General features: G+C 45.2%; 2 protein-coding genes across 5 annotated transcripts in view; one reads left to right on the top strand and one right to left on the bottom strand.

Annotated features, from left to right (window-relative positions):
* Positions 1-25,263, bottom strand: part of ASAP1 (ArfGAP with SH3 domain, ankyrin repeat and PH domain 1) — a 305,942-nt gene that overhangs the window by 82,909 nt on the left and 197,770 nt on the right. For all 4 annotated transcript variants that reach the window (XM_040261754.1, XM_040261756.1, XM_040261755.1 and 1 more), the window contains exons 5-6: positions 3,660-3,734; positions 3,123-3,172 (exon numbers count right to left, since the gene is read on the bottom strand). In XM_040261754.1, coding sequence (XP_040117688.1) covers positions 3,123-3,172; positions 3,660-3,734 — 125 coding nt within the window. The remainder of the gene's footprint in view (positions 1-3,122; positions 3,173-3,659; positions 3,735-25,263) is intronic.
* On the top strand, positions 18,121-18,712 carry LOC120878872 (60S ribosomal protein L17-like). The gene has a single exon (XM_040261758.1). The coding sequence runs from the start codon at positions 18,141-18,143 to the stop codon at positions 18,693-18,695; it is 555 nt and encodes a 184-aa protein (XP_040117692.1). The 5' UTR covers positions 18,121-18,140; the 3' UTR covers positions 18,696-18,712.

Here is a 25,263-nt window from a genome sequence, read left to right as displayed (position 1 = left end):
GCAAGAATACTGGAGTGGGTTGCCATTTTCTTCTCCAGGGGATCGTCCCAATCCAGGAATCGAACCCATGTCTCCTGCATTGCAGGCAAATTCTTTACCAACTAAACTATGAAGGAAGCCCCTCTGCTGACATAGGGGGCCCTGGAAGGATGTCTCCAGGAAGGCAAAGGAACTGACAGAGAATTTAATGATAATTGATATATAATCACCATAATAATATATATCATGTATTTGCTCAGCAGCAACATTAATAGGTATTGGACATCTGCTGGGATAATAAGAATTCACAACAGATTCATGTACAACTAAGTACATGACTAAATGAGGCAATTGCTTCATTAAGAAAAAGCAAAAAAAAAAAGAGTGGGAATTCAATCATAGCATACCTTCAGACTGACAATACATATTTATTTAATACCTGAGCCCTTTGTAAGACATATCAATAAATGGCTAGTAAGCAAACAAAGAAGTGATTCACTTGTGATCACAGAGATGAAAAATAAAAACACAATTAAGATGGATAATCTCAAATGCTACTGAAGATGTAGAACAATGAGAACTTTCATTCAATGATGGTGTAGTAAAAATGGGGCGACCACGTTGGAAACCTATTTGGGAGTTTTAAAAATGAAATTAAACATTCATTTACCCAGTAACTCAACAATTCCCTCACTAGATAGTTATCTAAGACGAACAAATCCACATTTGGACACATCTATCCACAAAAAGACTAACGCATGAATGTTCAGGGCTTCCCAGGTGGCGCTAGAGGTAAAGAACTGGGCTGCTGATGCAGGAGATGCCGGAGACCGGGTTCCATCCCTGGGTCAGGAAGATCCACTGGAGGAGGAAATGACGACTCACTCCAGGATCCTTGCCTGGAGAATCCCATGGACAGCCTGAGCACATATACATGTTCAGCAATGCATATTTATATTCACAAAAATGTAATCACTGACAAGTGGCTTAAAACACAAATCACTGTATTTATCTTATTGGATGAATGAGGAGGGGGTGGGGTGGAAAAGTGATGGGGATGGTTGTACAAGGGTGATAAATCCTCACCTATCACGTCAATACAATACAGATGAACCAAGAAGGAACAGCAAGAGGAACCCGAGGGATGTGGGGAGAACTCAGGAGCCCTGCCCTCCTTGTAAGGACTCGGTTCTAGTTCCTTTCTGCTGTGTGCAGATGCCCTTGGGCCTGGCAGTCCTGTGAGCACTCAAGACCCACTTGCACAGGGCAAGACACACAGGCCTGACGCCATGGCCCACGGCCTTCACTTACCCTGGCTGGCCATTTTAGGAACCCTTCTGTTCTCAGCTCCATTTGTCACCGTCACAGCACATCAGAAGCATTCCTTAGGCAGCAAATCCTCGATGATGTGTGTATTACATAAGCAATTACAGAAGTGGTTTCGGGGAAAACATTTTAATCCTGAATTTGTTTTTCTCTGGCTTGTGTTTTCACTTTACTGTTATTGCTGCCTACGGAAATGTTTTTATTCTCTCATGTTTATAGTTATCCAAGTTTATAGCCAAGATGTTTATGAAATGCTTTTAAATACATTTCTCCTCCAACCCCACCTCACCCCACCCCACCCCACCGCCTGGTGTTATAAATGTCTCAGAGTACTAATAAGAATCACTATGGATGGTGACTGCAACCTTGAAATTAAAAGACGATTGCTCCTTGGAAGAAAAGCTATGACCAACCTAGACAGTGTATTAAAAAATGGAGACATCATTGCCGAGAAAGGTCCATCAAGTCAAAGCTATGGTGTTTCCAGTAGTCATGTCTGGATGTGAGAGTTGGAGCATAAAGAAAGCTGAGCACTGAAGAACTGATGCTTTCGAAATGTGGGGCTGGAGACTCTTGAGAGTCCCTTGGACAGCAAGGAGATCCAACCAGTCAATTCTAAAGGAAATCAACCCTGAATATTCATTGGAAAGACTGATGCTGAAGCTTAATACTTTGGCCACCTGATGTGAAGAACCAACTCATTGGAAAAGACCCTGATGCTGAGAAAGACTGAGGGCAGAAGAAGGGGCAACAGAGGGTGAGAGGGCTGGATAGCATCATCGACTCAAAGGACATGAATTTGAGCAAACTCAGGGAGACAGTGAAGGACAAGGAAGCCTGGCGTGTTGCTGTCCATGGGGTCACAAAGAGTTGGACACTACTGAGCGACTGAACAACAAATAATAAGAAAGGGATGTGGAAGAACGACCTGTATAGTATGAGGATGAGCCAGGTCCACGCTGAGGTCTGATGGGCAGCGTTTCCCTGGTGCCACGTGGATCACACCAGCAGGCAGGCCTCTGGCTGCAGCCACGCTATGCTGTTCTGGGGTCACAGAGACCAGAGGGGAAGCCACACATACTAGCCTTAGGATCTTCCGAAGCCCCTTAGCCTTTCGAAGCTTCAGTTTCCTAATCCACAAACAGGCAGTCCAAGGTGCACACTGAAAGGGGTGCTGTGAGGAGGTCATGCATGTAAAGCATTTTGCTCAGGCCCTGGTGGGCAGATGGACGTTACAGTTGTTTTGTTGCCAAGTTGTGTCTGACTCTTTGCAACACTGTGGACCATAGCCTGCCGGGCTCCTCTGTCCATGGGATTCTCCAGGCAAGAATCCTGGAATGGGTTGCCATGTCCTTCTCCAGGGGATCTTCTTGACCCAGGGAAAGAACCCATGTCCCCTACACTGGCAGGCAGGATTCTTCACCATGGAGCCACAACACAAACAGTAGCTGGTTTTTTTATTTCTGAGTTGCCATGTTATCCAAAAATGGGTAAATGGTCTATAGTTATGCACTAACTTTAATGAAAGAAAAACTACAATACTCATTGACCTATAACTTGACCGTTAGTATCAGCCACAGACGCCAAAATAATCGACAATGAAAGTACATCTCACTCTAGACAACCAGCATGGGAGGTGGAACCACTTCTAATCAGGTCAGCATACTCAGCCTCATGGCCCTTACAAGGATGGACTCGGCAGTGTTTTCCTCCTGAAGGAATTAGTTTAAGTCCTTATTTTTAGTTATTTTTTTTCTTAGAACACTTAAAACAGTAACAACAACAAAAAAAGAAACCAATAAAAAAAAGACACTTACAACTTTGTCTCATAATCTTTCCAAGCTTTGTCAAATGGCTTCTTGAGATCCTTAGAAAAGAGAAAATAAAATTGAGATTAAACGTGCTTTGGCTTCAAGGTGAATAATTTTCAAATCACATCTCAGCAGCAACAATTTCCGTTACAGGACACTGGAAACTTTACACAGGACACTTTCAGGCACACCACGTGACTTATGACACCCAAGAAAGCTAAGACAGTTGTAGCGCGAGTGTTCTCAGTCAAAATCATGAGGCAGCACCTGGTGGTTCTAAGAGGTGGGTCCACTAGGGTGGAGCCCAGACTCGGCACAGACCACCCCCCGCCCGCCGATCTTCCTGACAGCATCTGATCCCATTTCTCAGTCAAAAACACTATGTGAGTCGGCGTCTTTCTTCTAATGACCGCCTTCCAACAACACTTTTCATGCTGAAAACGTTCAGAGTGCCTTTTAGATACCAGTGCCACTAGGATCTTCAAAGACAAAACAAATCGATCCTTTGAAGCTCAAGTGAAAATCGAATTTCGGAACACTCACGCCTTTGACTCCCTTCAGGTCTCCTTTCAACAAGGAATCCAAGGTGAAGATCACATTGTGGCTCAGGCCCTGGAGCTGAAAAGCAAACAAAGACGGGAGATGGTTAAAAAGGGAGCGCACAGGGAACCGCAAAACCAGCTGATGCTCGGTGAGCACCGTCGCCCCCACGCAAGTACAGACACGATGAAATGAGGGCAGAGACCTTGACTGCCCTGCTCGCAACTGTTTCCTCAGTGCCCAAGTTCTGTTGAAAAAGAAAGCTGGTTCAGGGGTTCCCTGGTGGCCCAGTGGGAAGAATTTGTCTTGGAATACAGGATACCGGTTTGATGCCTGGTCTGGGAAGATTCCCACACATGTAGAGCAGCTAAGCCTGCTCACTGCAACTACTGAGCCCGTGCTCTAGAGCGCACGAGCCACACTACTGAGCCCACAGGCTGCAACAGCTTAAGCCTCTGCGCCATAAAAGAGAAGCCACTGCAATGAGAAGCCCGCCCAGCACGATGAAGAGTAGCTCCCGCCCACTGCAATTAGAGAAAGCCCACGTGCAGCAGCAAAGACCCACCACAGCCAAGAAATAAACAGATCTGTGCGTTTCACGGTAGGTAAACTTAATCCCAATTTAAAAGAAATAATGTAGTCTCCTAGCCATCTAATTTACTCAAGTGACATGAAAGTTGCTCAGTCGTGTCTGACTCTCTGCGACCCCATGTATATAGTCCATGGAATTCTCCAGGCCAGAATACTGGAGTGGGGAGTCTTTCCCTTCTTCAGGAGATCTTCCCGACCCAAGGATTGAACAAAGGTCCCCCGCATTGCAGGCGGATTCTTTATCGGCTGAGTCACAAGGGAAACCCTAATTTACTACTTTTTAATAATCCACCTGCTGATGCAAGGGACAACAGGTTGGATCCTTGGCCCAGAAAGATTCCTACATATGCCACAGAGCGACTAAGCCCAGGCACCACAGCTACTGAGCCTGTGCTCCAGAGCGCACCAGCGCCAATACTGAGCCTGCGGGCTGCAACAAGTTAATTAGACCTCTGCGCTTGGAGCCTGGGCTCCCCAACAAGAGAAGCCACCGTGATAAGCCCGCACACCTCAACTGGAGAGTAGCCCCTCCTCGCCGCAACTAGAGAAAGCCCGTGTGCTGCCACAAAGACCCAGCATAACCCAAAATAAATAAATTTAAAAAAAAAAGTAAACGAAAAAGAAAACTACTTAGCAAGTGCAACCTACAGCTGGAGGAGGGGTTTTCACTGTTCTGGGGCAGCGGCCTGGGTCTCCTTGATTTCAGGATGGAGCAGAGAGAAGTCCACAGAGAGGGGGTAGAATTGTAACCAGCTGGGGAGCAGGGGGGCAGGGGGTGGGAAACCAAGGGGAGGATGGTCTAGTGTGCACACAGTCAGGAGAGCCAGGGCTGAGAAGAGTTTATGATACAGTCTGTCTTCAAGGAGACCCAGGAATCTCGGGGAAGTCAGTTTAAGCAGTGTGCAACCTAGACGCCAGGGACCCACAGCACTGGTTTCACATGCGGAGGCCGTGGGTTCCCTCATTTGAGAGGTCATTTTGTTCACGTCTAAGTGTATTCACTTGTCAGGTGACCCACCCACCCTTCCATCAATCATTGACTTAGTACCTATTCCATGACACCTGCGATGCCGGGGCTGAGACAGGGGTGCCGGGATGTCTAAAACACCGCCTGCCTCCAGAAAGCTCGCACGCGGGGGGCAGACACAGTCAGCATGCAGCCAACTCTACCAGAGGATGATGCCACGTGTTTATCAGCAGTGGAGGGAGAAACCGGTGTGTGAAGGAGCAAGGCTGACGTTTACAGGCTCTGTGTGGGACCCTCTTAACCACATCTCTAAAGTGAGGATGTTACAGTCTGTTGCGGGTGGCTGCTGTGACGATGCAGTGAATTCATGTACGAGGAAAGTGCTAGTGTATTCCCTGATACTTGGGAAAAGCTGAACACATGTTTACTTTGAAAATCCTACGGGATGTTAAATACAAATGAAGGCAACGTGGTGCTGAAGCTGAAACTCCAATACTTTGGCCACCTGGTGTGAAGAACTGACTCGCTGGAAAAGACCCTGATGCTGGGAAAGACTGAAGGCAGGAGAAGGGTCCGACAGAAGATGAGATGGTTGGATGGCATCACTGACTCAATGGACATGAGTTTGAGCAAGCTCCAGGAGTTGGTGATGGACAGGGAGGCCTGGCATGCTGCAGTCCATGGGGTTGCAGAGTCAGACATGACTGAGCGACTGAACTGAATTGAAGACAATGTGGGAGCAGAGGCGGAGGGGCAGGGCGGGGAGGTTTTTTCTCCTGCCCAGAACACCTCCCTAGCCCTGGCCTGAGGTTCTCATCTGAGGTTTCCTGCAGCTCTAAGTCACTCCATGTCCTGCCCTCCCTGACCACCAATGTGACACACAACAGGACAGTTTCCCACCACTAGAGGGCTTAGACCAGAAACAACCAGCTCTTTTTATTTCAAAGACAAAGAGATTCCTACCAAGACCATCTCATCTTTGCCATCTCACCATCACCCAGCTGGGCTGGCAGGCCAGATGCACAGCCCTCGTTCCAGGGTGGTCTGGGGTGCCGGTCTCAGGGCGTGGGGTGAAAACGACCTCAGATATTGTAACGGTCTGTGGCTTTCCAAAGGGTCACAGTATGTAAACTGAAACAGACCACCACAGTATTCGAATTTCATGGGGGAAGTTATTAGGAAAGAAGTAAGCTTCCCTGGTGGTACAGTCTGTAAGAATCTGCCTGTCAATGCAGGACACACGGGTTTGATCCCTGGTCCAGGAGGATTCCACACGCTGCAGAGAACTAGCCCCATGTGCTATTAACTACTGAGCCCAACATGCTGCAACTTTGAAGCCCACAAGCCCTAGAGCCTGGGCTCCACAGGAGAAGCCACTGCAATGAGAAGCTGGCACACCGCAGCTACATAGTAGCCCGCCCTGGGCACTTTTCACAACTAGAGAAAAGCCCATACAGCAAAAAGACCCAGCACAGCCAAAAATAAGTAGTAAAATTATTTAAAAAAATAATAAAAATGCTCCCTGGGATGGAGGCTTGCAGGTAACAATGAGGAAAAAAAAGGGTGAAAACCACTGGCCTTGGATCTGAGATGGGGAAAAATAAAGATTAAGAGGATTCACTCTCTGTCCTGGATAGCTAGAATAATATTTTGTTCTGAGTCCTCCACAATCTCATTCCTGGGCCACAAGCCCCCTGCATCCTGATACCCTGCACTCTTGGGACTTGGGGCCACGTTCACCTTGTGTGGACGGTGGTAAGTGAGGTACAGACCTCCATTAATCAACGCAGAAAGTACCTATCCCCTGTTTGTGAAGATCCTTGCATTACTTCTCAACCTTTACCACCCTTATCATTTATACGTGTATTTGTTTCCTTATGTGTTTTGCTGTGTTTCCAACTGTGGGCTTCCCTGGTTGCTCAGATGGTAAAGAATCCACCTATAATGCGGGAGACCTGGGTTTGATCCCTGGGTTGGGAAGCTTCCCTGGAGGAGGGCATGGCAACGCGCTCCAGTATCCTTACCTGGAGAATCCCCATGAACAGAGGAGCCTGGTGGGGTATAGTCCATGGGGTCACAAAGAGTCAGACATGGCTGAGCGACTAAGCACAATTTGAATGCAAACTCTTTGAGAATGTGGTCTGTGTGTTCACTGCTATGTTTCCAGAATTTAGAACATTGCCTGGCACAGAGCAGCTACTCACTAAATATTTTCAGAATGAAGGAAACACAAAGTCACGTGCGTACAAGGTTCTCTATAGGAATGTTCAGATTGAGTTTAATATTTATCAGACTTCCCTGGTGGCTCAGACGGTGAAGCGTCTGCCTACAATGCGGGAGATCCGGGTTCAATCCCTGGGTTGGGAAGATCTCCTGGAGAAGAAAATGGCAACCCACTCCAGTATTCTTGCCTGGAAAATCCCACGGATGGAGGAACCTGGTAGGCTACAGTCCATGGGGTGGCAAAGAGTCAGACATGAATGAGCGACTTTACTCACTTCACTTAGTATTTATCAGTAGAGGACCAGTTAATAAATTATGGGAAGTTCTACATAACAGCCATTAAGATGAGAAAGTTTATTATGTCTGACTTTGGAAATACCTCCAAGATAAACTGTTTTGTGATAAAAGCAACGTGAAAAACAGTATTCATGGTGTATAACGATTTGTACAAAAAGAGGGAAGAAAATATGGCTATGCTCAAATTATGTCAGAGAGGATACAGACTATACCGCTGATGGTCCCTTCCAGGGATGGACACTGGTTGGAAGAGAAGCCTTTACTGTGCACCTTCTGCATCTTGGGGGAGGTGAGGAGAGGGATAACCTGGACTGTGCTATTGATCCAAAACAGGTGAAAATTCTAAAACAGAACATGAAGAGACAGTGATTATAAACCATTTTAAACCATGAGTCCCACATCAAGGCTTTCACCAAGGCTTCTTATCCTTCGGGAAATAAAAGCAGGAAAAAACAAAAAATACATAAATGTCCTTGCCACTTTGGCCTGAAGGCTGTGTTACAAAATAACAATAATAGTCATGAAACTCCATGGTTTGTACTGAATTTGAGGGTTGTTTGGAAGGAAAAGTCCCTTAAAAGCCAGGTACTGACCACACAATGAACACACAGCCCCACATTTTGGCCCTGTCATCGTGGTGAGGTACCGGGTAAGCGTGGTGGACTGTAGTTTGCAGTGATGGAAAACCCCAAGACTTAAGAATTTCTCTGTGGTTATCCGCATACATACTCTTGGGGGCTGATAAGAAACCAAGAAGGCAAAAGTACCACATATTGTGAATTCAGAATCTTTCCAGTGATGAGCCTATGAAAAGGCCATAGGGAAAAAAAAAAAAAAAAATAACGTACACAAACTCTTATTTCCTGGGAAAAAGTTGGTTCATTTACAGAAACTGGCAAGAGAGTGAGAATAGTAACTATTTTTATAAAGACAGGGAGAGAAGTCAAAGAGCAGAGCAATCTCAAGACAAGAAAACTTTTAGGACATATTTGGGCAAAACTAAACTTCCTTCCTGGGATTTCCCTGGTGGTCCAATGGTTAAGACTCTGAATTTCCACTGCAAGTGAGCGTGGGTTCGATCCCTGGAAGGGAAACTAAGATCCCGCAGGCCACCTGCTGCAGCAAGAAAAAAAAAATTAAATAAATACGCTCATGACAGAAATTTAGAGAAAAATTTCTTTCCTTGGCCATCTCAACCAAGAACACCTACTCTCAGATATTTTAAGGCATTGCTTCTGTGACAGGGATGGATCAGGTCGCTTCACAGTTGAAGGATTCTGTCATTTCCCTTTTTTTTTTTTTTGCTTATTTCCCAGCTCTTTCAGGAATCCTTTTCACGGCCTTGGCAAACTTTTCATTGCAAACAGATATATAACAAAAGCACCCCATGGGCAATGAGGTCAGTGTGACACGGTGATAATACGGGTGGACAGACTTCTGGTATCACCTTCGTAAGCCTCAGGCTTTTAAAAGCAGCCTTTCAAATCCATTATATAATCATTTCCTATTTATTTTACTGAGGTCCTATATTGATTACTCCACTCCCATTTACTCGCAACCCATTTCCTTTATCAATGAAGTTGAACTAACATAAACTCTTTATGTGATTCAAGATTACACAAGGCTTCAGTCGTGTCCAACTCTTTGCGACCCCATGAATCGCAGCAAAAAAAAAAAAAAAAAAAAGATTACACAAGGTGGACGAGCATGTTTTTAAAGGTACATCTTTTCCATTTTATTAAGCACATAACACACTAAAGCCCCTTTCAGGAGTGATGTTTAGTTGTGGTAAATAGATGTGCTTTCCAAACACACTGTTGTTTGTTTCCTTCGTTACAAAAGGGCAATCTCCCCTGTGAGCACACATATCAAGCCCACCAAGGAATCCGGGGTAAATCAGACAGGGAGTGGCTGAGGGCTGCCATTCTGCACAATGATGCAAAAGTGATTTGTTTAAGCACATAAACTATGATTAATATTGGCTCTGAGAAAACCATTTTGCCTACAACTGCTTAAACTCTACCAGACATTATACAAACTGCCCTTGTAATTCCAGCCACTGGAAAAGGCTTCATGAGCCGTTTTCCTGGGTATAAAAACACACACACCTCCATGCCCTTAGTTTTTCTTTACCCCTGTAGAGCTTTGCTAGGAAATGATCTTGTTAGCAGTTTGCTGATTACCGCCTATCTTTTCTAGAAGGTATGCTTCCTAAGGGGAGGCGGCTCCTCTGTTTTGTTCACTAACCGATCAGATCCCAATACGGGAGCCAAGCGGCAGTTGTAGGTCTTCACTCTCCAAGGCAGCTGCTGGCTGGCTGGTGCGGGCCTGACGATAGGGTGGGGCAGTGACTCAGCAGCGCAGCTCTGCAGACGGTACCCCCAGGACACCTACAACACCGACCTGCACATGCAACTCTATCAACTAACGAGGACGTAATTCGCTTGCTTTGTCATCCTGCGTTACTTCTGATAACCCCTCTTCACTGCCCACTGGTTTCTCTCTCTCTTTCCCCTCTGCAGACAGAAACAGTTCCTCTGAAAGTAAAGCTAATGCGAATCTGCTGACTTGCTCAGCACATTGGAAAATCCAATTAAAGTAATGAGCCAGCTCCCAGCGTTCTCCCAAGGTTCCCTGGTATAAATTAGGTCTTCTGGCTCATGTGTTAACTCCTTCCTGCCCTGCAGAGTGACTCACCACCATGAAGCTGTTTTACTCTGGTGCCTGGACATCAGGCTGTCTTCCAGGGCATTTAAGATCCGGAGGAAAGAGTTCTTGGCAGGAGCCGCGAGGCATGAGGCCATGCATCACTCCTGGCCTGTGGCTTTGGGAGAACTGCCTGACTTGCTGACTTGGCTCCCTGATTTGAAAATGGGCGTCCTGGCGCCTTCCTCTACGAGCCCGAGCCAGTGTGCAGGGACCAGGGCCTGATGCCAACGAAATTCTTGCTTCACTGCAGACACACAGGGTTGCCTGCTTCACTGGCGGCTCCTGAGAACCATGCAAGGTGTGTTCAAACACTCTATTAAGTGGAGGCATCAAACCACAGACAGGTCTGGCACTAAAGGTAATGAACTGCTTACCTCACTGTCTTCCTAGAGGTATCAGAATGCTTTGAAAACTACGATATACTATATGAATGAATGAACAATCATTATCAGCTATTACTAACCTATTAAGCTAAGGGAAAGATTGAGGGCAGAAGGAGAGGAGGGCGAAAGAAGAGGACAGGGCTGGATGGCATCACCGATGCCATGAACTTGGGCAAACTCTGGGAGATGGTGAGGGACAGGGAAGCCTGGCATGCTGCCGTCCACGGGGTGGTGAAGAGTTGGACACAACTTGGCGACTGAACAACAACAAAAGCTAAGCTTTATTTTATTTGGTTGCATATGCATTAAGGGGAAACAGATTCTGCTCACAGGTCAAGGGGTGAGAGGTAAAGATGCTTCTTCATCCCCTGCTCAGGGTTTTGTAGGTGCAACCCTCACAGCCACCAGAGTGCCCTGTGCTCGCACAGTCAACCAGGGGACGTGCACTCGGCCAGGCTGCACCTGGGGAAAGCATTCAAGGCCACTCCACACGCTGCCAAGGGGCCGTGACATGCAGACACTGCCTGCAATGCATGCAAAATGCCTGGCACAACACAGACTCTTAATAATAAAATGTAACCCTGTTTATTTTCTTAGGATTCTTTACACATGAAAAGCTCAGCAGTAATAGTGGGGAAAAAAAAAAATCTAATGATAGCATTTCAGATCCTGAAACAGGTCTTCTGAGGCTGGAGGAGTGGAGGGGAGACTCCCAAGTGTCCTTCAGATTACACCACTCTCTCCTCTGGTAAGTTTCAGTGATTTCCCCGTCTCAACCTCCTATAAAACTGCAGGATAATGTACCCCGTTATACCTTGCTTTAACCTAGGTAGCCTGAAATAGTTATTAAAATGACAGATGGCATTGTGTTTAACACATGTTATCTAAAATTACTGGGGCTTGCCCAGGTGGTGCAGTAGTAAAGAACCTGCCTGCCTGATACAAGAGACCCAGGTTCGATCCCTGGGTCGGGAAGATCCCCTGGAGGAGGAAATGGCAACCCACTCCAGTATTCTTGCCTGGAGAATTCCGTGGACAGAGGAGCCTGGTCAACTACAGTCTAAAGTTATTGCTTGAAACAACTCTCTTAAGATGAGTCTTGGTCTCACCCAATTAATGAGGAAACAGGCTGAGAGAGGTTAAGCCACCTGCCCAAGGTCAAACAGTAAGTAAAGGAGTCGGTCAGCGTATTAATACAGGTTTTCACTGACTCCAAAGGCTGTTCTCTTGTGCTCTGCCATGCTGTTAGGTTGAGATTTTAAAGTGCTTATCAGATCACATCAATTGGCTTCACGTGCCCCGTCCTAGTGCAGGTCTGGGCCCCGCCCATGTCCTAGGCTCCCCCACCAGTTCCCACTAGGCTTCGACCACTCCAGGCCCCCTCCGTGTCTTGACCCATCACATTCTTTCCTCCGGGCACCTGCTGGGTCTTCTGTCGGGACCACTCTTCCTCTGGCTGCTGGCAAAGCGGGCTTCCAATCTCCAGGCCGCTTCCTCAGGGAGGTCCTGACTGGTCTACTTCTAGACTTCCCTCTAATTTCCCATTACTCTCAGCCAGGCAGAACAGGTTCTCTTTCAGGAGAGTCTGCATTTCAGAGTCAGTGGTTTGCGTTTTTTTCACTTTCTGGAGCAAAGCTTCTTGAGGACGGGGGCTCTGATTGTTTTGTCGACCACTGTGTTACATCAAGTCCTCAGCATAGACACAATATATATATGCCGAGTAAAATGCTTGTTGACTGAGTAAATGGATGAAGAAATGAGCTTGAACCCAGGCTCCCTGCATTGGGAACATGGAGTCTTAGCCACTGGGCCACCAGGGAAGTCCCTGGGCAGCTCTGCTTTAGGGAGCTTCTTATGAAACGAAGGTTCTTCGGCTACCACATTTTACAAAACGGGAAAACATTTTCAAAGTATATAAATAAAGACTGGAGGTATAAAACAGCACTACAGAATGAGCCCAGTATTGTTTAAGTATTGTATGATATGTAAAAGGCAAAAGAAGAAGGGGACGGCAGAGGATGAGATGATTAGATAGCATTGCTGACTCGACAGATATGAATCTGAGCAAATTCCAGTAGCGAAGGGCAGGGGAGCCTGGAATGCTGCAATTCATGAGGATGCAAAGAGGTGGACACAACTCTAGCAAATGAACAACAACAACTGTATAAGAACTAGTCACAGGAAAACAAGACGTATGTACAGACAGAAAAAACGTCAGAAGCTAGCTAGTTCCCAACCCCTTAATGGTAGACTGTAAAGTGATTAGTGACTTTTATTTTACTCTTTTCCCCCCTGCATTTTCCAGGTTGTCAACAATGAACTGGCTATTACTTTTACATAGGCTGTTATTAAAAAGAAATTTGACACAGAAACACAAGAGGGCGATATAATCACCCAGCAGCTTATTTCTCATTTAACTTATTATAAGATACAAAGCAGGTGGTGTGTTTAAAAGTAAAAAGAATTAATAAGGCAGTGGATTTGGCTGAAAAATATTGTATCTTCTCTGTAATACTAGGGAGGGCTTCCCTGATGCGTCAGTGGTAAAGAATCTGCCTGCAATGGGTCCCAAAGATCCCCTGGAGGAGGAAATGGCAACCCACTCCAGTGTTCTTGCCTGGGAAGTCCGACAGGTTACAGTCCATGGGGTCGCAAAGAGCTGAACACGACTTAGCAACTAGACGACGACGACGACGACAACGACAACGACAACATAACACTAGGGAACCCGGGCTCTCTGCCCAGGACAGCAATTCTTATTAGTGGTTCCCAATGTGCAGTCCTTGGACCAACTGTGTCAGGCCAGGCGGGAACTCGTTAGAAACAAAATCTCCAATCTTATTAATCAGACTCGGGGTGGGGGGGGGGTGGGGGGCGGCAAGAAGGGACCAACAACCTGCTTTGAAACAAGCTTTCTTGGGAAGATCAATGCAAGGGCAAGTGTGGGCCCCGTGGCCTTAGCTGTTCAGAGTAGAAGGAAAACCAAAGCTCTGTTGGAGAAGAAAGCCCTACAGCCAGAGAGAGGGACCCACTCGCCTAAGGCCTGAGGCAAGATTCCTAGGGAGAAAGAACAGAGGTGAGCGAGAGGTGAGGAGAACCAAATTCCCACTTCAAGCTAAAGGGACTGGGAACAAGCAAGTCTGAATTTAACCAGAAAGTACAGTTTCACTGAAATTTTTGCAGAGAAAACTGGGTATGTGTAGGAGTGTCAGAGAATAAGAGAATACCTTAATGTAAAATAATGCAATTATATTTTGTCTAATTCAATTTAAGCAAATGACAGGTTAGATTTAACATCATTTCCTACATCAACAGTGAAACTGAAAGCACGATTTTCCTTTGCATTATGTGATTTCATCTGAGGATAATAATAAGAAAAGGGAGGAGAGGGCAGCTAAGATTTATAAGATCGAGAAAAATGAGAAAGCAAAAGAAAAAAGCCTGTATAGGTATGCCTTGGTTTAAAAGAGGCCGACCCTAAGGGCTTCTTTATTGTGCTTGAGATGATTAATCAGTCAGTTCGTGGCCAACCTTCAGGGCTTTACTTTCATTTCCACTCATGCCATCTATAATCTGCTACGTTTAAACTAGAACAAAACCATAATGAAACTGACATCGAATCACATTTTCCTTGGCTTCCTTGAACATCTTTATCGTACATTACGGGACATGTTTTACAACAAACTTTTACTTGTCAAGGCAATTTAAGAAGCTGATAAACATGTACAAGCACACAGGGATCACCACGTACCGGGAGGACAAGGTGATGCCACTCAGCAGACAGGTTCTGTCTTCATTTCCCTGCTCAGAGACACCTGCTGCTCTCTTTGCCTAGACTGCCCTCCTCTCTCGGCTTGGTCCACATCTTATACGTTTTAAGACTCACTTCACTTGATCTTCAATGAGTATTTTAAAATTCAAAGAATTTCTCTAACTCAGGGGTCCCCCAAACCCTGGGCCATGGACTGGCACTAGGCCGCAGAGCAAGAGGTGAGCCACAGGCTACCAGGTGAAGCTTCATCTGTGTTTACAGCTGCTCCCATTGCTCACATGACCACCTGAGCTCCGCTTTCTCTCAGGTCAGCCCAGCTGATGTATTTCGAGGCCACCCGTGAAGAAATAGAACCTTCCTACACATGCCTGTGATGTTAAGCGCTGCTAAGACACCAAATAAAAGGGTTCTCTACTTGTGGGGAGCAAAAAACAGGAAATTTAAAAAATCTGGTCCTAAACCCATATCCACCTTTCCCTATAGAATGAAGTAGTACTTTAGTACAAACTACTAAAAGATTCTATATAAGCAATCTCTTAAATGGAAGGTGACAGTCAAGCTTAGCACAGAGGCCGGAACAGAGCGGACACTTAGTAAATGCTGGCTGAGTCGAGGCCATGCTTTTAGAAAAAGTCTTTTCTTTTCTTTCTTTTTAAAACTACTGAAGTATTGATATTTTCTAAATCTCTCAAAATGTCAGGTGTATCAAAGGATGCTTAGTGTTGTATGATGTTTCTATTTAAAGAAAAGAGCCTCTGCAAGCCCGAGAGTAGTTTCACAAAATATTTATTATTTGTGGCTCAGGTCAAGGGTCTCTCTTCTGGGAAGCCTTTCTGGGTCTCCGTGCTTTCTGGATGAATGGGTGAGGGAGGGAGTGAGTGAACAAAGGAATCTGCCTCTGGTGACCTAGCTTGGGAAACAGCAGAGCAGAAATCTGAACTCAGTTGTAACTGACTTCAAAGTTGTGCTACGCCTGCCAGCTCTCTGAACTTCCAATTTCTCAACCCAGCCGGGCAATAAGTCAATAAAAGGGCCATTCACTCTGAGTGGAAGACAGAGTCAGCTACTAGTTCCAGACGAAATCAGGAGGCTTGTTTCTTCCGGTTTAAACCTCAAGGTACCACAGGCAGGGGAATCCTCTAAGAAAAAGAGATAACGCATAAACAAAGAGGCTTAAAATACTCGAAAACAATTCACTGAAATGGAAGAAAGAAAGAAATTCTAGAAGAGTAGATGTGAAATGGAAAAGAAAACGAAAACAAAGAAACAGGACAGATGAAATGGACCCCCTGATCCAGCAGGAGGCCTGGGGGCCTGCCTGGTCCTAACATCTCAGGCAGAATTTCTCAGGGCGGGTGCAAGGGAAGAAGCTAATGCTTCTTACAGGACAAGAAAGCTGGTGGTCAAGGAAGTTAGGAAAACACTGGACCGGCCTCTTTCATTGCACGATGCCTCTAGCCTTTGATATATACGTGTCTGCAGTAAATTCTGCAAGGGTGTTAATTATGTGGTGCTTTTCAATCCAGAACTCAAGGCATGGCATTCGTGTTTCAAGGAAAACATAGGGAAAGGTGTTTCATATTCTGATATGCCCGCTTCCAGGCAAGACAGAAGCAGAAGCACTGGACCCAGCCTGGCCACTGAGCACAAGGGCTTATGGGGTATACACACCTCAAAGCACCCACTTGGCAGGTACCATGGAGCCTAAATCCCAGCCATGCTCCCCTCACCCATCCATCAGGGAGAAGATTGGTGGGGCTGTGCAGCAAGCACCTCTGCCCACCGGTCTGGGCTGGACAGGGTGGTCTCATCTGAGGGCCACAGAAAGCGGAGGTGAGGGGCAAATGGAGGCACTGTTCAGCAGGAGTCCAAACCAGTTCAAGACAGAACATTTAACGTGAAGCAAGAAGAATGCAGATAGGAGGCCAAGCCTGGGATGGCAATGGGAATCCAGGGAGAGGGGAAGGAAGCAAAGAAGCGGGTGCAAGGCAGAGACTGGCAGAATTTTCTGAGCTAAGGAAAGTTATCTGCATTTGCTTTTCACCAAGCATCTCCAGATTCGGGCTGGAGAAGGCAGTCTGGAGGCTTCTGGGACTAACATCATGCAGCCAGAGGGCTGTTGATTATATCAAAAACAGTGTTTGCCTTACTCTTGCAACATCCCTGCCACTATTTCGTTTGCTATTCTTTAAATCTATAAAGAACAGAGGTGCAAATGTTAGCTGCTCAGTCGTGTCCGACCCTTTGCAACCCCATGCAGGGCAGGCTCCTCTGTCCATGGAATTCTCCAGGCAAGAATACTGGAGTGGGTTGCATTCCCTTTTCCAGAGGATCTTTCCTGACCCAGGGGTCAAACCTGGGATCTCCTGCATTGCAGGCAGATTCTTTTACTACTGAGCCACCAGGGAAGCCTTTACTTAAATAAGTTAAAAGTAAACTTTAAGTTATGTCCGTATTCTCTGAGAGGCAGGGGGTCCCAGGAACTGCTTAAAAGCAGAGTGGGGAGCAGACTCCTGGGTTTCATGCTGACTCCGCTATCCACTCGGGGCTCTGTGACTCGACTTTCTCAGCAGTCCAGTAAGGATGATTCTGGCTGCTACCTGGTGGGGTCCACGTGAGGAGCGAAGTGGGGTGTAGATGAGGCACAACACTCTCACCACATCTGAACAGTACTGCTCTCCATATCCTCCGTCTGCTCTTTCTGCTGTCTGAGCCCTTGTAAATAGGGCCAGGAGCACTGTTTAAAGACACAGCTCCATGTGAGTCTCCAGTTTCTCTCCTCCTCTGCACAGAGGAGACAGAGCAGCCTCTCTCTGCCCTGGTCTCGGCATTGCTGTTACTGTACAGCTGAACCCTCGGTAGACATGGAACAGGAGGCGGAAATAACACCGCTTTGCTGTGTTAAGCGGTGCACATGTGGGAGCTAAGTTTATTACTGCAGCACCTCCTTGCCTATCCTAGCTGACACCATGCAAACTGACTAAAAAACAGTGCCTGGCATGTAGTGCCCACACTATAAAACACTGGCTGTCACTGCTATTTGTATAGACAAAAAGTTAACCATAAAAAATAATGAGAACTTTGCCTGCCTGAAAGCTTGGAGGATAAGATCAGATCCATCTTTATTTAAAAGAGAAGATCAGAAGCAAAATGTCAGGGACATCCTAAAGCCTGGGGCACAAGCAGAGACTCCATGTTCCACGCTCAGCCCTCTGCTCTGGCAAATGAACCCCCTCTCAACAAATGTCAATTTCACCCATCTCCATCCTCCTCTTTCTTTTCCTCCTTTTCCTTCTCTCGTAGACCCACAACTCTAAAAACCTGTCTTTTGCAGCATCAAAATGCTGTTCTGTGAATCTCTTTCATGTTAACACTTGACAGCCACATAACCACAAGCACACACATTCTAAATGAAAAGTGTTATTCACTGCATGTAGCATTCACAAGATGGAAACCAATACTGATTGGTTTTGCATTCTTTGAAATTCTTATCTAAAACACTTTTAACTTTTCCAGTAAGAGGCCTGAGGTGACCCCTAAAAATGGTGCGCTATTCACTTGAACCAGAAAACCCCACAAAATCATGCAAATCAAGAGGTTCAAATCTTCGTGTACACTTTAAGAACACTCGTGAAACTGCCCAGGCCATAAAGGGTATGCATATCCGAAAAGCCACCAAGTATCTGAAGGATGTCACATTAAAGAAGCAGTGTGTGCCGTTCCGTCGATACAACGGTGGAGTTGGTAGGTGTGCACAGGCCAAACAGTGGGGCTGGACTCAGGGTCGCTGGCCCAAAAAGAGTGCTGAATTTTTACTACACATGCTCAAAAATGCAGAGAATAATGCTGAACTTAAGGGCTTAGATGTAGATTCTCTGGGCGTTGAGCACATCCACGTAAACAAAGCCCCCAAGATGTGGCGCAGGACTTACAGAGCTCACGGTCGGATCAACTCCTACATGAGCTCTCCCTGCCACATTGAGATGATCCTTACTGAAAAAGAACAGATTGTTCCTAAACCAGAAGAGGAGGTTGCACAGAAGAAAAAGATATCCCAGAAGAAACTGAAGAAACAAAAACTTATGGCCCGGGAATAAATGCCGCAAAAAATAAATGAAAATAAAAGTAAAAAAAAATAAATAAAAATAAAACACTTTTAATGTAAATCTTGAAAAAAAGAAAAACATGTTACACTGGGCCAGAGGATATCAGGATCTCTATATATTGGATATATTTAAGACAAAGTACACCTGTACTGAATGTATAATTCAAATCCTATACACAGAATGATGGTTTAGTTATACAGCGAAGTACTATGGAGCCTGTGGAAGTGGATTCTGCCATTTTATTTGTCTGGTCATGGAGAGCTAACAAGCTTTAAAAGAAAGTATGCAAAATGTATGAGTAACACAAGGTTTAAAAAAACCAAAACTTGGTTGGCCAGAAAGTTCATTTGAGTTTTCCCCTAACGCCTTATCCGAACAAACTTTCTGGCCAACCCAATATTTGGCAGCGAAACCTGACCTGAATGCACGTGGTGGTTAGGCTGGACTTGAACTGAGGCGGGAATTCTCATTTATCCTACTTCATGTAACTGTTCACCCGAGGAGTCACCAGGGGGCGTTACACAACACTGCATATAGCAAGTGCACCCCGCCAACTCTCCTGGAATCTGTAAAAGTCTGAAGCTGGAAAAACATCTAGCCCCAAGAGTTCTGGGTAAGAGCCCATGGAGCTGCATCTCTCTCTCTCTCTCTCTCTCTCACACACACAAATGTGTGTATAAATTATCAGTATCTCTGTGTATAAATCTGTGAAACACTTTCAAAGGACAGACTATAATATTAGTATTCCCAGAAGTTAAGAATTATGTAATGATCTTTATCTTCTTATTTGGAATTTCCTGTATTTCCCTCATTTTTATAGTAAGCACATACAACTTTTATAATAGAAAGCAAAAAGAAAACCTCCCTGCTTTCACCCACCCTCCCCCAAATGGACAGCTCTCAGGTCATGAAATGTCCCACAATACTAATCAGTGGCGAGGCATGTCAGGACGTGAGGGGAAGTCTGGCAGATCAAAAGCTTAAATATTTCAATTATGGATTACCATTTTGCAAAATGATTTTTGCAAATGATTTTTTGTTTTTTTTTTTTGGTTTGTTTTTGCCATGCCACATGTGGGATAGTAGTTCCCCAACCAGGGATCAAACCCGTGGCACTTGCAGTGGAAGGGGGGAGTTCAAACCACTGAGCCACAAGGCAATTCCCCAAATGATGACGTTTGAAAAATGTATTATCCTGGGACTTCCCTGGCAGTCCAATGGTTAAGACTCCGTGCTTCCAACGCAGAGGGTATGGGTTGGATCCCTGGTAGGGAACTAAGATTCTGTATGCTGTGTGGCATGGCCAAAAACAAAACAAAATAAAAATTTAAAAACATAATTCAGAGCACCCAGAGGCTATCAATTACATTGAGGATACCCAGGCTTTCAGTGCTTTTCCACGTTTTAAAAACTTGAGAAATAATCCATTTGCTGTGAGTCTAGATGCAATCTGCACACTTCCAACTATTCTCGTTTGAAGGGGAAGAAAAGAAGGAAAATTAAAAATTAAAAAAATCCTTAACCCGAACCACAATGCCCTGCAGTCAGAGATTGCAAACAGGAAATGGTACGCAGCTGGAGAAACCTCTGCTTTGCTTCAGTAGTTCTGAAGCAATAACTGCCCTCTAACTGATAAGAGAGGCTTGGGCTCTTATGCAAGCTCCAGAATTGTCCAGGAGGCACAGACAGTCCTGGCTGGACTGGAATCCTCTTGGCACCTCCGACAATTTCAAAAGAGTTTCTCCATTTATTTCTATAACTGCTGCTACATCGGGGCTCTTGGGATACGGTTTAAATGGTTTGCCTCTGCCCACTGAGAATCTATTTCAATCCACCAATTACTCCTTTCCTGTCCCATTTTTGTGGTTTGGTAATTAAATGGATGCAGGGCTCTGTTGACTCCTTCGCTTCTTTGTCAGGATCACAGGATGATGGCCTCACGCTGGGTATAAGCACGTCCAGCACGGTTTAGCAAGTGATGACCTTACAGAAAAAAAGAAAAAGGCACACAAAAAGACTGAACCCAATTCTGGCACTGTATATTTAATCAAATGAAAAATAAAGAAAACCTGCTGCTGCTGCTGCTAAGTCGCTTCAGCCGTGTCCGACTCTGTGCGACCCCATAGACGGCAGCCCACCAGGCTCCCCCATCCCTGGGATTCTCCAGGCAAGAACACTGGAGAGGGCTGCCATTTCCTTCTCCAATGCAGGAAAGTGAAAAGTGAAAGTGAAGTCGCTCAGTGGTGTCTGACTCTTAGTGACTCCATGGACTGCAGCCCACCAGGCTCCTCCATCCATGGGATTTTCTAAGCAGGAGTACTGGAGTAGGGTGCCATTGCCTTCTCTGAAAGAAAACCTAGGAACAACTAAAAACTCAAGAGCACCCAGTTTTTCTTCTTCTTTTCCTTACAAGGAAGCGTTAGTTATTAATACATTAGCTGAAGGGCATTTGAAGTAAAAGGAATCGAATGTGTAAAGACACGGAAGCAAACAACAGCCAAAGTTCCAGTAACAGCAAAATAATTTGCTGTATCCGGAGCTGACTTAGATTAGGAAAGTTTTGGTTTTTTTCCTTTTTTTGTCACTTCCTCTACACTTTCTTCTTTTAAAAAAGTTATTTGTTTTTAATTGGAGGATGCTTGCTTTACAATGTTGTGTTGGCTTCTGCCATACATCAACATGAATCAACCGTAAGTATGCCTGTGTCCTTTCTGGAAGGCGTCGGAAGGATGAGTTCAGAGAGACTGAACTCTGAATATTTCCAATAATTTTTAAAAACTGCTACTATCAACAAAGCAGGCTATGAACCAAACCTCCAAAAGATACTTCGAAGGAGAGCTCATGCACTTAAAACCTCACTGCAAAGGTATTAAAAACGTCAACAAAACAGATTATGTCTGTGGTTCTCTGGCCTCTCACCACTAAGAGGCAGCACTCCCGAGACACAGCAAACACGATGAAGGGATTCACTTCCGGGAGGACACAGTTCACCTTCACCTTGCGAGACCAGTGACCTCGTAGAGGCCTTTAACTAGAAGAAAAACTCGGAAGGCACAGGAGCTGGTTTAGACAATTTGTAAGAGTCAGAAGGAAGTAGGAAGTGGTCTATAGGAACAGCAGGGAGGCTAGAGTTTGGTTTTTGGTCTGTGCATTTTTAAAATTCTGAAATTAAAGTTATACAATGAGAGCTATATTATCGAAGATTCTCTCCAAGAATAGCTGTATTATTAAAGACTTTCCCCAACTTTCTCTCCCTGACTAACATCTGTTCATTTACATTTTTATTAACCTTATTAAACTGAAGAAAAATTATAGATTCACAAAAAGTTGCAAAAAGGCCATTTTCCTTTAAGAAAGTCCACGATGAAACAGCAGAAATGCTTGATTTTTACTACACACCAACATCCCATGAGTATATCTTTTTAATATTCTGTTTGATGAAACAGGACGCACAGGATGTAAAGAACTGCCAAGGTGCACCAAAATGTGACGGCGATCTTGAGGAATGCAGGTTTTCAAGTTGCTAGTTGAACTGGCTGGTTTTGTCAGTTTTCTAGTGGAATACCACTTTTTTTCCTCATAAAAGAGTGATCGATGAACTGTGGTATTGAAACCTGGGTATTTGGCTAACATTTTTTAAAATGAATCACTCATCACTACAAGGTAAACAGGTGGCAGCATTTGTTGCTAATGACAGAACTGGAACTTGCAGAGAAAGGTTAAAATTTTGGAAAAACTCTGCCACCATGGACTCCACAGTTTCCAGATCCTTAAAGTTACATGGTTTCAAATTCATATTGCTACTAACCTTTTAAGTAATCATAATCTTATTTTGCTGCTGCTGCTGCTAAGTCGCTTCAGTTGTGTCCCACTCTGTGCGACCCCATAGACGGCAGCCCACCAGGCTCCCGGGATTCTCTAGGCAAGAACACTGGAGTGGGTTGCCATTTCCTTCTCCAATGCATGAAAGTGAAAAGTGAAAGTGAAGCCGCTCAGTCGTGTCCAATTCTTCGTGACGCCATGGACTGCAGCCTACCAGGCTCCTCCGTCCATGGGATTTTCCAGGCAAGGGCATGGGAGTGGGGTGCCATCGCCTTCTCTTTGTTTTGACATAGTATCAAAGAAAAATATTGGTAATTAGCTGCAAAGGGTCTTAAAGTACTTTTCTCTGTAATTTTGTCTCCTTCAACTAAAAAACATATCACAAAAAAAGGAATTAATACATTAAAAAATATACCTCAGTTTTAAATTCTAAGATAGTAAACAGGGATAGGAATATTCCACATAAACACAAACTCCTGGGTGGCCTCAATCATTTTTAACATTAGGATCCTAATACCCAAAAGTTTTAGAACTGCTAGCTAAGAGTCTCCCGATATAATATATATATATATAATCCACTAATGAGGGAAGGCCTCATAAAGAATTGCCTGCAATGCAGGAGACCTGGGTTCCATCCCTGGGTTGGGAAGATCCCTTGGAGAAGGGAAGGGCTACCCACTCCAGTATTTTTGCCTGGAGAATCCCATGGACAGAGGAGCCTGGTGGGTTACTCTCCATGGGGTCGCAAAGAGTTGGACATGACTGAGCGACTAAGCACAAGCACAGTGAGGGAAACCAGAGGGAGAAAGTAGAGAAGAAAGCATCGACACTTCGCAAGCTGCAGAGAAACAGGAGCGGGATGGCAGCTGGCACAGGGCCCTGCCATGGCGTCCGATGGGCCGTTGGCATCCCATCTATTGTGCTCCTGCTTAGTCAGTCGCGTCGTACTCTCTGCGACCCTACGGGCTGCAGCCCGTCAGGCTCCTCTGTCCGTGTGATTCTCCAGGCAAGAATACTGGAGTGGGTAGCCATTTCCTTCTCCAGGGGGTCTTCCCAGCCCGGGAATAGAACCTGGGTCTCCTGCATTGCAGGCAGATTCTTTACCAACTGAGCTACAAGGGAAGCTCAAGTGAGAAGATGTAAACAACAATAATAAAAGCTTGTTTATGTGTTAAGTGAATTCCATCTGTCAGGTATTGTCCTTGGTAATTTGCCTCCAGGGTCTCAATGAAGTCTCATTACTATCAAGAAACAATTAGATATCATCATTTCTTTTTACAGATAAGGAAACTAGCATTAGAGAAAAGTTAAACGATTTGCCGTAGGCTAGAAAGCTGGGCTCTGGGACTCCAGGTCTGATTGTGACCAAAACCTGTGTTCTTCCCACTGCTTAACACGGCACAGCCTCTCCCATCCTATAATCAGAGGTAAGAGATGTTTTTATAAAACCCTTTTCAAGAATTCCTTGGCGGTTGAGGGGTTGGGACTTGGTGCTTTCACTGCTGTTTGATCTCTGGTTGGCAAACTGAGATCCTGAAAGCCATGTGGTGCAGCAAAACACAAAACAAACAAACAAAACAAGCTCTTATGTGGAGGGCAAGAGCTGCGAGAAAAGCAAGTTACTTAAACCTGGCTTGGGGCGTGATCGGTATGAGGTCACAGGACCATCAGCTGCGACTGCCATCTACTCTGCAGTCCTCAGACTTCTGTTAGCTAATAAAAGCCAGCCTCAGCTCATGTGATGCTGACACCAACATCTGTGCAGCTCCTGAGATTTTCACAATAACATTTCATTTGATCACCCTACCTTCCACAATCGCCGCAAGTATGGAGAGACAAAAATTTAAGTGGTGACTCAGAGAGTCACCAGCCCTTAGTGAGCTCATGTTTTTCAGAACCAATCCTACACAGAAAACTCCCAAACACAATATGCTTGTCATACAGACTGCTTAAAAGTCATTAGCACAACTAATGGAAGATCTATCTAGATCTAGTGTTCGTTAAAAGCAGAATGCTAGACCTGACCCTAAAATGTACACCTTTTCCCCCCATAAAAATAACTGTTTAAATATAAATTATGGAAATACCCATTAAAAGCAATCTCTTAATTAGAAAATAACATTTCATTAGAAAATAACATGACTATAGACCTCAGCACAACAGACATTTGGGTATTTGCTGGCTGAACTGAGCATAAATTTAGGAAGTCTAAAAAATGCCAAAGTGTCTTCTTTCATCTTACTTTCTACATGATCCATTATTGCTTAAGTTTTCCCACCTTCTCACCTTAACTAGCCTAAGTGAGTAGGATTTTCAGCAATCTCCTGAAAAAAAAAACAGGTTCCCAGGGCTGCTCCCTCCAAACTCATGAGGGGACTGAAGGTGCTGCAACCAATCCCTCCATCCTTGAGGGGCTTAACTTCCCTTGCTCCTCCTGCTCTGGGGCGTGGCCCATCCATCTTCCCTTTCCTCTAAGACAGAAAAAGGGAAGCAGAAGCTGCTGGCTCTTGTCAGGCTGTACAAACTCCTGGGACTGACTTTATTCAATCAGAATAGTGTTTCTCTAGTAACCGGCTATGGCACACACTGATCCTTTTATCTGCTCCCTCAGTGGAAATGCCATCACCTTCTCCATCTTTTTTTTTATTTGGCAGCATGGCAAGGCGTGAAGGATCTCAGTTCCCCAGCCAGGGACTGAACCAGGCCATGGCACAGAAAGCCCAGAATCCTAATCACT

This window comes from Oryx dammah, unplaced genomic scaffold (assembly GCF_014754425.2).
Source record: "Oryx dammah isolate SB20612 unplaced genomic scaffold, SCBI_Odam_1.1 HiC_scaffold_19, whole genome shotgun sequence".
Classification (NCBI taxonomy): Eukaryota; Metazoa; Chordata; class Mammalia; order Artiodactyla; family Bovidae; genus Oryx; species Oryx dammah.
The sequence above is the reverse complement of the archived record's forward strand: the minus strand, read 5'-3'. Positions and strand labels throughout refer to the sequence as shown.